Below are 12,751 nucleotides of genomic sequence, written 5' to 3' on the forward strand. Positions count from 1 at the left end.
GAGTACATAGATTTTGATTGCTTTTCCTATAAGTAAAGACTAAATATATAAGCTTTCTGATAGCAGTTTGGGGCTCTTGTACCTTTCTTTGCTTTCTTCTTAAAAATATATAGTTTTGGTTCCATAAAGTTACTGGCTACCTATGTAAGATAACAGATCTACTTTGATGTCTTAATTTTTTTATAATAGGAAGTGGCTAACAGCCTTGCCAAACTAAGTGTCCATGCTCTAAGTCGCCTTGGAGGGTATCTGTCTGAAGATCAAGTCACCCCAGAAAATCCATCTGTAAGGAAAAGTTTAGCTGGCATGCTGACACCCTATGTTGCTAGAAAACTTGCTGTGGTTAGTACTACCGAGGTATGTATTACAGAAGTAGGCTGAGTTTTGATGAAAAGTGCAGGAGCCTCTAAATTGCAAAAGAAACAAAATAATACTGATTGCTCTAGGAAACCTGAACATTAAAAATATCACTTGTTATTTCAGCCAAGAAATTGTTTATTGTAAGTCAGTGCTAATGACAACATCTCTTAAAATTTAGCTTTCTTAGGAGTTAATTAACCTTATGTTTCTCAGCTGTGGAGCCCACTCTGATTTTTAACAAATTGAGTCATGAAAGAACAGCACAAGAAACTAATCTGGGAATGATATTTTACAATGGGCAGAGTACTAGAAGTCAAAGGACTGAGTCTGGTTCTGTTTTTCTTCTTTTTTTTTGTGGTACTAGAGATTGGACCCAGAATATTTGTGCTGAGCTACATCCCAACTCACCCCTTTTAAAATTTTTTTTTTTTTTTTTTTTTTTTTTGTTAGATAGGGTCTCCCTAAGTTGCCCAGGCTGGGCTAAAACTTGCAGTCCTCTTGCCTCAGCCTCTTACAGTGCTGAGATTACGGGTGTAATCCATAAAATTCATGCCTGTCTCATAATCTATAGTTATTCAGACTCAAGATTGAAATCCTGAAAGTAAATACGTACACATACATACACAACCACATAATGCACATATACATAGATATATCTTCCAACTTCTTTGTTCTCTTTTGTGAAGATCATTGAGTCAGAAATATAGCATGAGGGCAGGGATGTGATGTGGCTTAGTGGTACACCTCTTGCCTAGCATCTGCAAGGCCTGGATTTGATCCCCAGCACAGTGGGAGTGGGGAAGTGTTATAGCATTAAAGTGGATAAATTATAGCAGTCCACTAAATATGATACTGTGTGCCCTGTAAGAATATTTTAAGTAAAATAAACACATTAAAAGATTTTTAAAAGAGGAGGACATATCCCAGTTTTGGTGAACTGGTAGAGCTATACTAAGTGTTTACTGTAGTTGTCCTTTAATTTCAGAATAGTAGATGATTTTTCTTTTGTTTTCTCTAATGATCATGTATTACTTTTGTAAGGAAAAATCCTCAGGTTTCGAAAATGTAAAGTATTTTTAGAATGTAAACAGCTTATTTATTCCTTGAGCTAGGCTGCTTGAGTCTGTGAATTAGTGCGGGCCGTGTTTTTCACTGCCCTTGAGTAATAGGCAAGAGTTTTAGCTGCCAGTCTAGCTTTGTTCTTTCCTGGACCTTGTGCCCACTAGCGTGATAACTTTTTACTGAGATACTCTCCAGAAATACCAGCAAGTTGGTGCTTAATTCTACAGCCCTAAAACTTTTACAGCATTTCAGAATTAAATCTTAGCACAAGCTGTGTATGAATTTAATAAAATGCTTAACTACCTGGTCTCTAAGTATGATTTTCCTAATCATATTTTTTTAAGTCATTTTACTTAACTAGTCTTTCACCTTTTGGAAAAGGGATTTAGCTTTGTGTAAGATGGAAACTATATCTCCTTCTTCTTTTCTCCTAATTTATAGCTCTGTAAATGTGAAATGTAAAAAGATTTTCATTCAAACATTTAAGGAAATAATCAGATGTCTGTGTTTATACTTTAAAGTTCTGGAGCGCTAAACACGGGGGAAGTGCATTGGATGGCCAAGCATCATCTATGCCTCAGAACTCCTAGTGCAGCCTTGAATCAGGTTGTGGCCACAAAAACCTGGGCCAGGTTTCTCTCCATAAATTTTATTTGCCTTCATAGGGATATGTTTCATAAAGATTTAGATTTTGTTTTCAAATTTGAAATATACCTATATAATATGTATATATTCAAAATATGCTGTAATTTTTAACAAGTATTTACTGAGAGCTTGTTAAATACTTTAATGTAAAATACTGAATTTTTATCATGGCAGAACAAATGTTAAGAATTATGAAATCAAACTCAAGTTTTACCTTTTTTGGGAGGATACAGAAATAGTATGATATAGGTCATGTAAAGTTAGGTAATATTTACAAAATATAAATGGTCAGCTATATCCATGGGCCTCTACCATGTCATACAAATGAATAAATATTTTGACAGAGTAACACTTCTAATGAACACTTGATCCCAAATTCTGTAAGAAAAAAGTACCTTAGTCTAAACCATAAAGTCTAATGTGTGGGAAGGTGCAGAGGGCTGTATCTGGTGGATGGTGGCCACACTGGGTCATGGGCTTCAGGGTTCTCTCAGACCTAAGACCCGAGCTGGCCTTGCAGAGGCTGTGTTAATGATCTACCTGGTCTATTAGGCCTCAGGTTTCACTGCACGTACTTTTCTCAGGCTCAGATTTTAATCCAGTCTCACCACTTGCTGGTTATGAGTCCTGTGACATATAATTTGATACAACTTTGGTTTTTCTCAAAAATGAAATGGATAGTGTCAACAAACTTGTTAGAATTATTGTGATACTTACTGAAATCCGTTATACTTAAGGTACCTGTTACAGTACTTGGCATATAGTAAATATTTGAAATAAATGCTAACTTCAGTCATTTTTTTAATGTTACAATATAGTACTCTTCTGTTTCCTAGATTTTGAAGATGCTTAACAGCAACACAGAGAACCCCTACTTGATATGGAACAATTCTACGAGAGCAGAACTACTTGAATTTCTTGAGTCACAACAAGAAAACATGATTAAAAAAGTATATAATTGTTTTATAAGATAGACTCTGGAAATGTAACAGTCCTTATGAAACATAAATTCATTATTTGTGAATTTGATGACCATAGCTTTTTGCCTCCCGTTGGCCCATTTAAGAACAGTGTGCTGTTTTTGAAATTTTTTTTTGTTGGTATATGTTTGCAATACATAACGATTACCTTAATCATAAGGAGTTAGTACATTACATAATACATCTTAATTCATTTTACATTCCTGTCCCTCAACTCCCATCTCATACAATAGCATTCTGTGATACAAAATTATATATTAGGATTTTTTGGTTGCTACTACTTACATATAAGTATCTTCTATTTTAATTAATTTTTCTGCCAAGAACTCTTATTTTAATTGTTCACTTGAACCTCCAGTAAATCAAAGTTTGTTTTCCAATATCAAAATTAAAAATTTCTCCTATTTCTCCACCTTCTAGTGAAAAAACTATTAGGCCATGGGGGTGAGGTGAAGAAATAGGATACTTAAGAGGAAAGCCTAGATAATACAGAACCTACATGGTTGGCTCTGTGGTTAAGTATTCATGGTTAGAAGACAGGTACATTTTTAGCTTTAAAATTTATTAGTTAAAAATTATTAGTTTAAAATTATTTATTTAAAATTTATTATTTTAACTACAGTTACATACCAAATTATTCACAATTTTTTTTTAACCATAAAGAAGTCCGTAGATACAATTTTCAATCACAGACCTAGGGAGAGCAAGCTTTACATATTTACATCTATTCTTTACTAGAATTAGTAACATCTCTTTCTTTAGCACTTTGCAATTTATATTCTTTTACATGTTAATTTTGTACAACCTAAATTCCTTATGAATGCAATGAAATCTTCATGGGAATTATTTTTTTCCTGTTCGTCTTATCTTTCTCTTTTTCCTTAAATGGGAATAGTTCTTGATTTTTTTTTCAGGCAGTATACTACTACTGTCTGTTTTTTATTCAGAGACATTTTTAACACTTTCATTAGCATAATTTTAAAAACCCAGTCCAGATGTGCCAAATGTGTGCTGAGTGGACTGAGAAGAAATAAATGTCCATAGTTGGTCTGCAAACCCTGGCTTAAGACATTCTGTTGGCTCACTTCTGTGATCTCTTCAAATTTTATAATGAGTCACACTAGTAATCTTTGGAGTAAAATATTGTAACTGTATACCTATTTCAGAGTCATACTACTAGATGTATTGTGTGCTGTGACATGTATCCCACCACAGGTACTTATCTATTAAACTGAACAGGGATAGGTTTACAGACCTGACATTATTGAGTCTTATTTACTTGTTTAAACATTTTTTTTAGTAGGTTTTTTGTTTTTGTTTTTGTTTGGATGTGAGGGTATGGTTAAGGCAGGGTCACATTTGTATTGTGGGCTGGCCTTGAACTCACTATGTAGCCCAGGCTGGCCTCTAATTCCTGGTGATCCTCCTGCCTTACCCTCCTAAGTGCTGGGATTATAGGCATGCATCACCACCCCCAGCATCTTTTAGTCACTTGTAACAGTCTATTTTCATTTTTTTAAAAGGGTGATTGTGACAAAACCTATGGATCAGAATTTGTCTACAGTGATCATGCCAAAGAATTAATTGTGGGAGAGATTTTTGTTAGGGTGTATAATGAAGTCCCTACTTTCCAACTAGAGGTAAGTTTTTAATTTTGTCTAATGCCTTTGATTGTTTGCTACTGAAAGCTACTAGTTTATGTACTTATATACATCGAAATAATACTTCTTTGCCAAATGTTTTATAAATTAACCCAGGTAAGTATGTGATGGTTTGACCATGGATAGTTTATGATCTTAATTGTTTAAAAATTGAATTTTGTGAAGTTCATGAATAAGAAGTTACCTTTTGCCTGCTGTTCTTTGTATTTTATGTATAATGTTCCCCTGCTGTGCCATGTACAGGACTTGAACTTCCTCAGTATTCTACATCATGTGTAATATCAGACCACCAGACAGAATGCTTTCTCTGGCCAGTTATCAGAAAAAAATACAAATTGAAAGCAAAAGAGGGTGTTTTGTTTTATTTTTTGTTTCTTAAGAAAATGACTGGAATTTCATCAGGTCATATCTTGTAATGATCCCTAATTTCTTCCAGAGGCAAATGAGGTTTTTCTGTTGTTGTTGTTGTTGTTGTTGTTGTTGTTGTTGTTGTTGTTTAGGGTTTTTCCCCCATAATGCTTGGGAATGATATAGGATACAACCTCCTTGGTGGCAAAGAGGATTTGATGATTGATTGCATTGGAAAGAGGGAAAAAGTGAGGCTTTATTTTAGAGTTTGCTCTTGGAAAAAAAAGAAGCTTACTAAGCCATAGTGTGTATCACTTATCACAGAAAAAAATATATATAAACAGCTATTAAACAGAATGAGGTGATTTATGAAATCCCTTTGAGAACTGTTCTTTGAATTTATACTCTCTACATAGAATTTTTTATTCCAAAAACATAACCAGTGTGTAGCACATGCTAACATTTAACTTTGACTAGTAAGGGGAAAAGGTGCCCTAATCTTAGAATTGTCATATTAAGGTACTCCTGGAAGTTTGTAAGATCTCCTAAAACCAAGAAACTCTTTTTACTGCACTTGGGTTTGTTTCTTGTCCCTTTTCCCTTAAAGCATAAGTATATTTATGTGTGTATATAATGTAATTGTGTTTATTCACTTTCATAGTTTGAAGTTTTTTCTTTGGCTATAAAGTCTTCGTAATAGGTTATTCTTGAGCAGATAGCTGTTTTTAAATGTTTCTCTGCTCGACTTAGGTTCCAAAAGTATTTGCTGCAAGTCTCTTGGATTTCATAGGCTCCCAGGCCCAGTATCTGCACACATTCATGGCCATCACACATGCCGCGAAAGTGGAATCTGAGCAACATGGAGACCGCTTGCCAAGAGTAGAAATGGCTTTGGAGGCTCTGAGAAATGTCATAAAATATAATCCAGGTATGTGGTTATACTCTTAATCAGTAAGACCCTTACAACAGAAGAGCCCTAAAAATTCCAGTTCTCCATATTATGGAAACTCTGGGAAAATTATATTTGGCTATATCATACTTGCTGTAATATTGAAGGGGTCTGGCCACATAATATTTTCCTCCTATAAATAATAGAGTGGGAGAGAGGTTAAGGCACTATTTTTAAAAGAATTCATAACTTTCAGAGAAAGTGATTCTGAATCAATTGAAAAGGAAGAATAATTTGATATAAAATTTCACACTGATGACATAAGTTGGCATATCAAGTGTGAGTACTTGAATTAGATTTATTAGGTTATCTATTTTTTGCCTCTTCTCTGATCCCTAACACAGTGCTATGCATACGGGTCAGTGATGGTGAACCTATGGCACACATGCCGCAGTTGGCTGGCTGTTATTTAAAGCTCTAATCGGTTCGTCATCACTGATACAGGTACTATATTCATGCTTTTGAAAAATTACCTAAAGTTTGTTGTGTTTGAATTAAAATTGAAATAATTAAGAGAGTGATCCCTCTCTTAAAACATTTATAAGAGGACTTTTCCAACAATATTTCTCTCTTGTGTGTCTCTACAGAGATGGAGAAATAAAATTCTAAGTTTCTAATTGTAATTTTGATGAGTTTAATGTGATAACAAATACAGAATGTAAAACCTAAAACAATACAACTGACATTTAAATTTCTTGAAAACTGATCTTTTTAAATGACACTAAACATTGTATGTCAGGGATTTATTTACTCTGAAAAGTATATTAAAATACTGTTAAAATCTTGACTTCATTATAGCCAAAAATTATTGAAGTAAAATAATAATGCTGGAAAATTACTCATTCACAGAGTGTACATTGAAATATTACTAAATACATGTTTTAAGTCCAAACAAAACTTGTTTTTTTATTGTCTGGAGTTGGCATAGTAGAACGTTACTAGTTGTGCATCAGGTATGAATCTAGCAAAACAGGAACTTTGATTTGGAACTTGTAAAAGTTGAAATTTAATTTTGATAACTTGAGAAAGTTTACATATTAGGATTACATGTACCTTTGTAATTTATAGATATGGTCTGTGTTTCATTGATAGATTTATGACAATTCTTATGATTTAAATGGCTTGAAAATGAACTTAAGAGCAACATACTTGTAGAATATTTTTAGATTCTAAATTGAAGCAGTCTTAGTCCTGAAAAGACTACAGAATACACTGTTTTAATACTGTATGACAGAAGGAAGTATATACTGAATACGACCTTATTGTTTAATGTTTTTGCTTTATTAACAAAATGGCAATGGATGCATGGGATTAGGGCTTAAAGTGGATAGGAGTGGAAATACCATTTCATTTCATGTATTTTTCACAAGGAGTCCTTTGTATGTTAATAATCAGTTTGTAATGTAGTCTTCAAGTTTCAGAGTTCCAAATCAATCTTACTTAAAAGCCAAATGATGTCAAGCTCTCCCAAGATATAATTAGGTTGAAGAGAGGAGCACTAAGGTCTAGAGAAAAGGAGTAAAATTACCTCCTTCCTTTTTAGATTTTTGAACTATATTTGCATTGTTTATTTGAAAAATGTTTTATTTTTAGCCTGAGTGCTAGAGTGATGGAAATGAAAACAAAATAAACCTAAGTAACTCTAGTATTTTACTTTTTTGCCTGTTAAGATTTATTTCTGCCTTGAGCCAGGCATGGTGGTGCACGCTTGTAATCCCAGCACTTGGGAGGAGGCAGGAGGATCACTGCCCATTCCAGGCCAGCCTGGGCTACTTAGTGATTCAGGACCAGCCTGAACTACAAAGGGAGACCCTGCCTCAAAACAACAGCAGGGCTGGGGATTTAGCTCAGTGGTTCCGCCGCCTGCCTCGAAAGTGCAAGTTCCCAAGTTCAATCCCCGGTACCAAAAAAATAAATCCTGGGCTGGGGATTTAGCTCAGTGATTCTGCTGGGTTGCTAGTTCAATCTCCGGTACCAAAAAAAAAAAAACAACAACAATAACAACAAAATTTAGTTCTGCCTAGGGATACTCCATGTCATAAGTGTTTAGAAGGGGTTATCAAAAATCCATAATTGGGAATGGAATTAATATGAGAAAATGAAAAAATGGAAGCAAAGTCTTTGTAAATAGGGAGGGATGGAGGAGTTGAAGGGAGGGCAGGGGAATGGGGAAAAAATAACCAAGAGAGATTATGTAAAGGTACAAATTTCCAGTGATGAGTGTCATTGTATACCTAAAATGTACCTATAAAATTAATGTTAAAATCCATAAACAACAGTAAACAACATTATGTATCATTTTTATAGAGACCTATAATTTAGAACATCTCTTGAATGACCGTTTTGTTCCCTAGGCTCTGAAAGTGAATGCATTGGTCACTTTAAGTTAATATTTTCTCTTCTTCGAGTCCATGGAGCTGGTCAAGTGCAGCAGTTGGCTTTAGAGGTAAAAGTATTTTGTACCAAGGCATATTATGGTTTTTACTACTTACTCTGTATAGTTTGAGCCTTAATCATTATTAGAAGTTGAATAGAAGCAGTCATAGTTTTTCATTTTGCCAGGTAAGCCAGATTAGAAGCTTTTTAAAAATTGAATTAACATAATTTGGAAAAGCAAATGTTGCTTAGTATCTTTCAAAGTGATTTCCTTCTATGGTCATTATCTGTCATGCATCAGGGCTTGGGGTACATTGTACAATATCATGTGGTGTAGATTAAGGAGTAGGATTACTGGGGAAGCTTCCAAGCTACAGATCAGTGAAACAAGGGGACACATTGAGGCCAGGGCACTCTGCTGATTGTGCATTGTAGGCCTGTGTTCCAGAGGACTGACACTATTCTCACCTTTCAGTTACTCTCCCTCCCTTCCCAAAGGTATAGTGTAAGAGAAACCTTTTCAGTAAGAGTTACAGATACCTTGATGTGCTGCTGTTTTTAAGTGTTGCCTAGGAAAGCCAGCTGCCCAAACCCAATGAGTCTCAAAAGTCCAGGGGGAGTTGGAGGCTCAATGGGACACCGTCTGGGTGCAGCTTTTCCTCTGACAAAAGTAAGGAGTTCGTACTCACAGGTGGCTCATTTTCCAGGCAACCCAGAGTGAGTACTCAGGGACATTTTTCATATGATCTTGCTCACTGTAACACAGTTTGTTACGAAGAGTAACACTTCAGTAATGGGTACAGGAATGACTTAACGAGGATTTATGTAATGTGCTCTTAGAATACCTGTGGCATAAAGCACATTTTAAATAGAATAATAGTTAAATTGCTCAGAAGGCTTAACAAGCATGTACTTTTTAATACAAAAACATGCTTCCCTGCTTAATTCCTTTAAGTATCTTCTAACTTTTAAAATGAACATTATTAAATCTAGAAAACATTGCTCTGAGATGCTGACACTGGTCTTTAGATGTGTATTTTAAAAGCTTGACTTGAGACATATCATTAAAAGACAGACATACTTATTTCTTTATAATGGAAAGATAGAGTCAATCAGTTCTGCTGGGTGCTAAACACAGGCACTTTCTTCCTGTAAAAGCATAAGAAAATTCCAGTAATAAGGACCATTAGCTTCCTGACCTCCCCTATCCCACATCTGTGGTTGGAAATAGCTCTGGAACATGTACTGATACAAGACTGAAGATTGCTTATAAGCTTTAAGGTATTACTTCTTAAAAGATCTAAGACAGTCTTTCAAAATTACACTTTTGTCTAAAAATTAAATATTTTGTCTTCCAAACATTTTTCTCACTTTGGAAAAGTCTATATTACTTTACTTGATGAAGATCTAAAATTATCTCCAAAACTTTGAACATCCTGTTGCTTAATTTTCAGGTTGTGAATATAGTGACATCTAATCAAGATTGTGTGAACAATATTGCAGAATCAATGGTTTTGTCTAGTTTATTGGCCCTTCTACATTCATTGCCATCAAGTAGGTATATTCACAAATGGAATTTTGGAAAGTAAAGCATGAACAGTCCAGGAAGGGGGCTGTCACATAATTGATATAAAGCCTTAGACAAATGTCATGCGTGTTGTTTTGGAATAGTTAAAGCAGTATTCTTACACAAGAATTATCTTTCTAATTATATTTTACATAAGTTAATAAAATTATCTTGCATTTCTCATATGAAAGTGGAAACTTGAGGTTGAGCAAAGTAACAATAAAAGGAAAATACCTGGAATTTTCAGTTTAAGTATAATAATCTACACATGAATAATTGAGAGTTACAATTTATTAAAACAACACAATGGATCTTAGATGCTAGAAGATATAAAAAGTTACCTGGTATTCAGTTTATAATTTAATCTTGTATACTTTGTCTTTTACTGATTTGATACTGATAGAAACTCTTACCATCAAGATGATTAAAAAAAACACATGAGCCTGATTTCTTAAATTCAGCCTGTACTGATGCAGGTTCAACAGAATCTGTGTGGTTGTCTAGTTAGTAGATTGTTGCACTAGAACCATCCTTGAGATTGCTCTTCAAAAAACACAAATATTGAGTTTATCAGGCAGTCACAATATAATTCTACCCTTAACCACTAACCACTAAAATACATTGCTCAGTCAACTTTGCTAAATTCTTGGATGCCGCATATCTGTTTACCTCCTTGAAAGTAGGACCCCATTCTCATTCATCTTCCCAGTACCTTCCACATATTTGGCATTTCTTTATATTCAGCAAATTTAGTGGAATTCATTTAATAATTTTTTTCTTGAATAAATGATGTCTTTGAAATAGCACTTTAAAATAGCGAGTGTGAAGTCATTTGTAGATTATTTTTATTATGCCTACAAACTTAGTGTTTTTTTATTATTGGGTTTCAATAACTTTGTGACACTTCAAACAATGCAAAACTAAACTAGTTGGTAAAGTAAAAAATGTTACAGAAATCATACTTTGAAAGTAGAAATCTGTATCTCATTTGTATAGTATAGTGAATATTTTAATCTTACAAATAAAGTAGCTGACCATCTAGATATTTCAGCCTACTCTGCCATCATTTATAATTTAAACTAAGTTTTCAGCCTTCCACTGTTTGCCAGGGGAACGTTATTATTTTAGCCTCAGCCTAGTACTTTGTAGCCTCTCTCTTCTTTGCCAGTTCTTTATTCTTTTGGGCTCCTGTCTGTCATTCCCATTTGACTCTAGAAATGCAAAGTCCAATAGTCCAGATATTGCAGCAACTGGGTGAGATGTACACAGGCTGTGTCCAGAAAGATGCTGTTATGTCCTAAAATTGCTACTTCTTCCTTGTTTCCCTAAGTCCACACTCATAACCAGGTAAAAATCTTAGATGCCTAATAGGTATCATCTGGATTTTAGGCAGTTGAGTGTGTAGTAAAACAGTGAAGTGGGAAGATAGGATAATACTGTGGTAAAGAGTATGGGCTGTCTCGCTCACTAGCTGTGAAACCTTGGTTTGGGTAAACTGCACCCATTTCCTCACTCATAATGTAGCCATTATAGTGCTTGTTGTGCTTGTTATTGTGAAGATTAAACATGAAACCCTGTGTAGAACATCTAGGTAAGAGCTTGGCCCAGAGTTGATGCCCAGTAAATGTAAATTAATGAGTAGATGTATTCCTTGCAATGTTTTTTTACTCTGCAGGTCGGCAGCTTGTTCTGGAAACTCTTTATGCTTTGGCATCAAGTACAAAGATAATCAAAGAAGCGATGGCAAAGGGTAATGTATAGTTCTTATTGAGTCATGTTCAATATAATGAGGTTTATTTTTAGCTGCTTTGTAGTCTGATAAACTAGAAAGAATGCTTTGAAAGTATTGCAAGTAAAATAGTTAAACTGATGGCTTGTGTTGTGATACATTCCTATAGTCTCAGCTTTTTAGGAGGCTGAGGAAGATTCCATAATGCCAGGAGGTCAAGGGCAGCCTGGACCTTAGATTTTAAAAAAAACTGACCAGAGGCCAGGGATTTAGCTCAGTGGTTTGGCCGCCTGCCTTGCAAGCGCAAGGTCCCAAGTTTGATCATTGGTACAAAAACAAAAAAACTGACCAGATGTGGTAGTACACACCTATAATCCCAACACTTGGGAGGCTGAGGCAGAAGGATAACCATAACTTGAAGGCCAGCCTGAACTATATTGCAAGACCCTGTTTCCAAAAAAAAAAATCTAAGTGCATTGATTTGAAATAAGATTGAAAAGAAATTCTGATTAGAAAACTCATATTCTCTGCATATAACATAAACACTAGTTGGGTTTTTTTGTTCTGCTTTTTGCTTCATAGGAGCTTTGATTTATTTATTGGATATGTTCTGCAATTCAACACATCCTCAGGTTCGAACCCAGACAGCGGAACTTTTTGCCAAAATGACAGTGGATAAACTAATAGGTCCAAAGGTGAGCACAAAATAAGTTCTTGGAAAGAAATTAACCATCAGAAGTCTGTTTGATATTCATTTCATGAAGTGTGATACTAATTTCATGGAGTTCATTTGAGGTGGTTCAGATAAAATGATTTGATGTGAAAGTTGGAAGATTGACATATGTGAAGTTGTTGCTGTATATTACATATGAGAAAACTAATTAAGAATGCCTGCACCAGAATTGAGAAGTCTTAAAGAGTGTTTGTGTATTGTGGTGATAAATTGTTCATCTCCCTTAAAGAGAGATCAGAAACATATCTAGGTTATGACAGAGGATTGTTATCAAAAGCATATTTAGGTTGTGACACTGAGGATTGTCTTTTGGAAGTAGCTAATGAGGGAGACGATGATCT

At 34.7% G+C, this 12,751-nt stretch overlaps 1 protein-coding gene across 2 annotated transcripts in view; it reads left to right on the forward strand.

The window, feature by feature from the left end:
* Dnajc13 (DnaJ heat shock protein family (Hsp40) member C13) overlaps positions 1–12,751 on the forward strand; it is a 147,936-nt gene that overhangs the window by 114,752 nt on the left and 20,433 nt on the right. For both annotated transcript variants that reach the window (XR_015440811.1, XM_087186154.1), the window contains exons 41-48: positions 190–357; positions 2,904–3,017; positions 4,571–4,687; positions 5,807–5,984; positions 8,360–8,451; positions 9,836–9,935; positions 11,624–11,698; positions 12,260–12,372. Coding sequence is in view for 1 of the 2 variants with exons in the window: in XM_087186154.1 (XP_087042280.1) it covers positions 190–357; positions 2,904–3,017; positions 4,571–4,687; positions 5,807–5,984; positions 8,360–8,451; positions 9,836–9,935; positions 11,624–11,698; positions 12,260–12,372 (957 nt within the window). In the remaining variant the exon portion in view is untranslated. The remainder of the gene's footprint in view (positions 1–189; positions 358–2,903; positions 3,018–4,570; positions 4,688–5,806; positions 5,985–8,359; positions 8,452–9,835; positions 9,936–11,623; positions 11,699–12,259; positions 12,373–12,751) is intronic.

This window comes from Heterocephalus glaber, unplaced genomic scaffold (genome assembly GCF_053883595.1).
Source record: "Heterocephalus glaber isolate CG9 unplaced genomic scaffold, H.glaber_assembly_v1.0 deba00001504, whole genome shotgun sequence".
Taxonomy (NCBI): Eukaryota; Metazoa; Chordata; class Mammalia; order Rodentia; family Bathyergidae; genus Heterocephalus; species Heterocephalus glaber.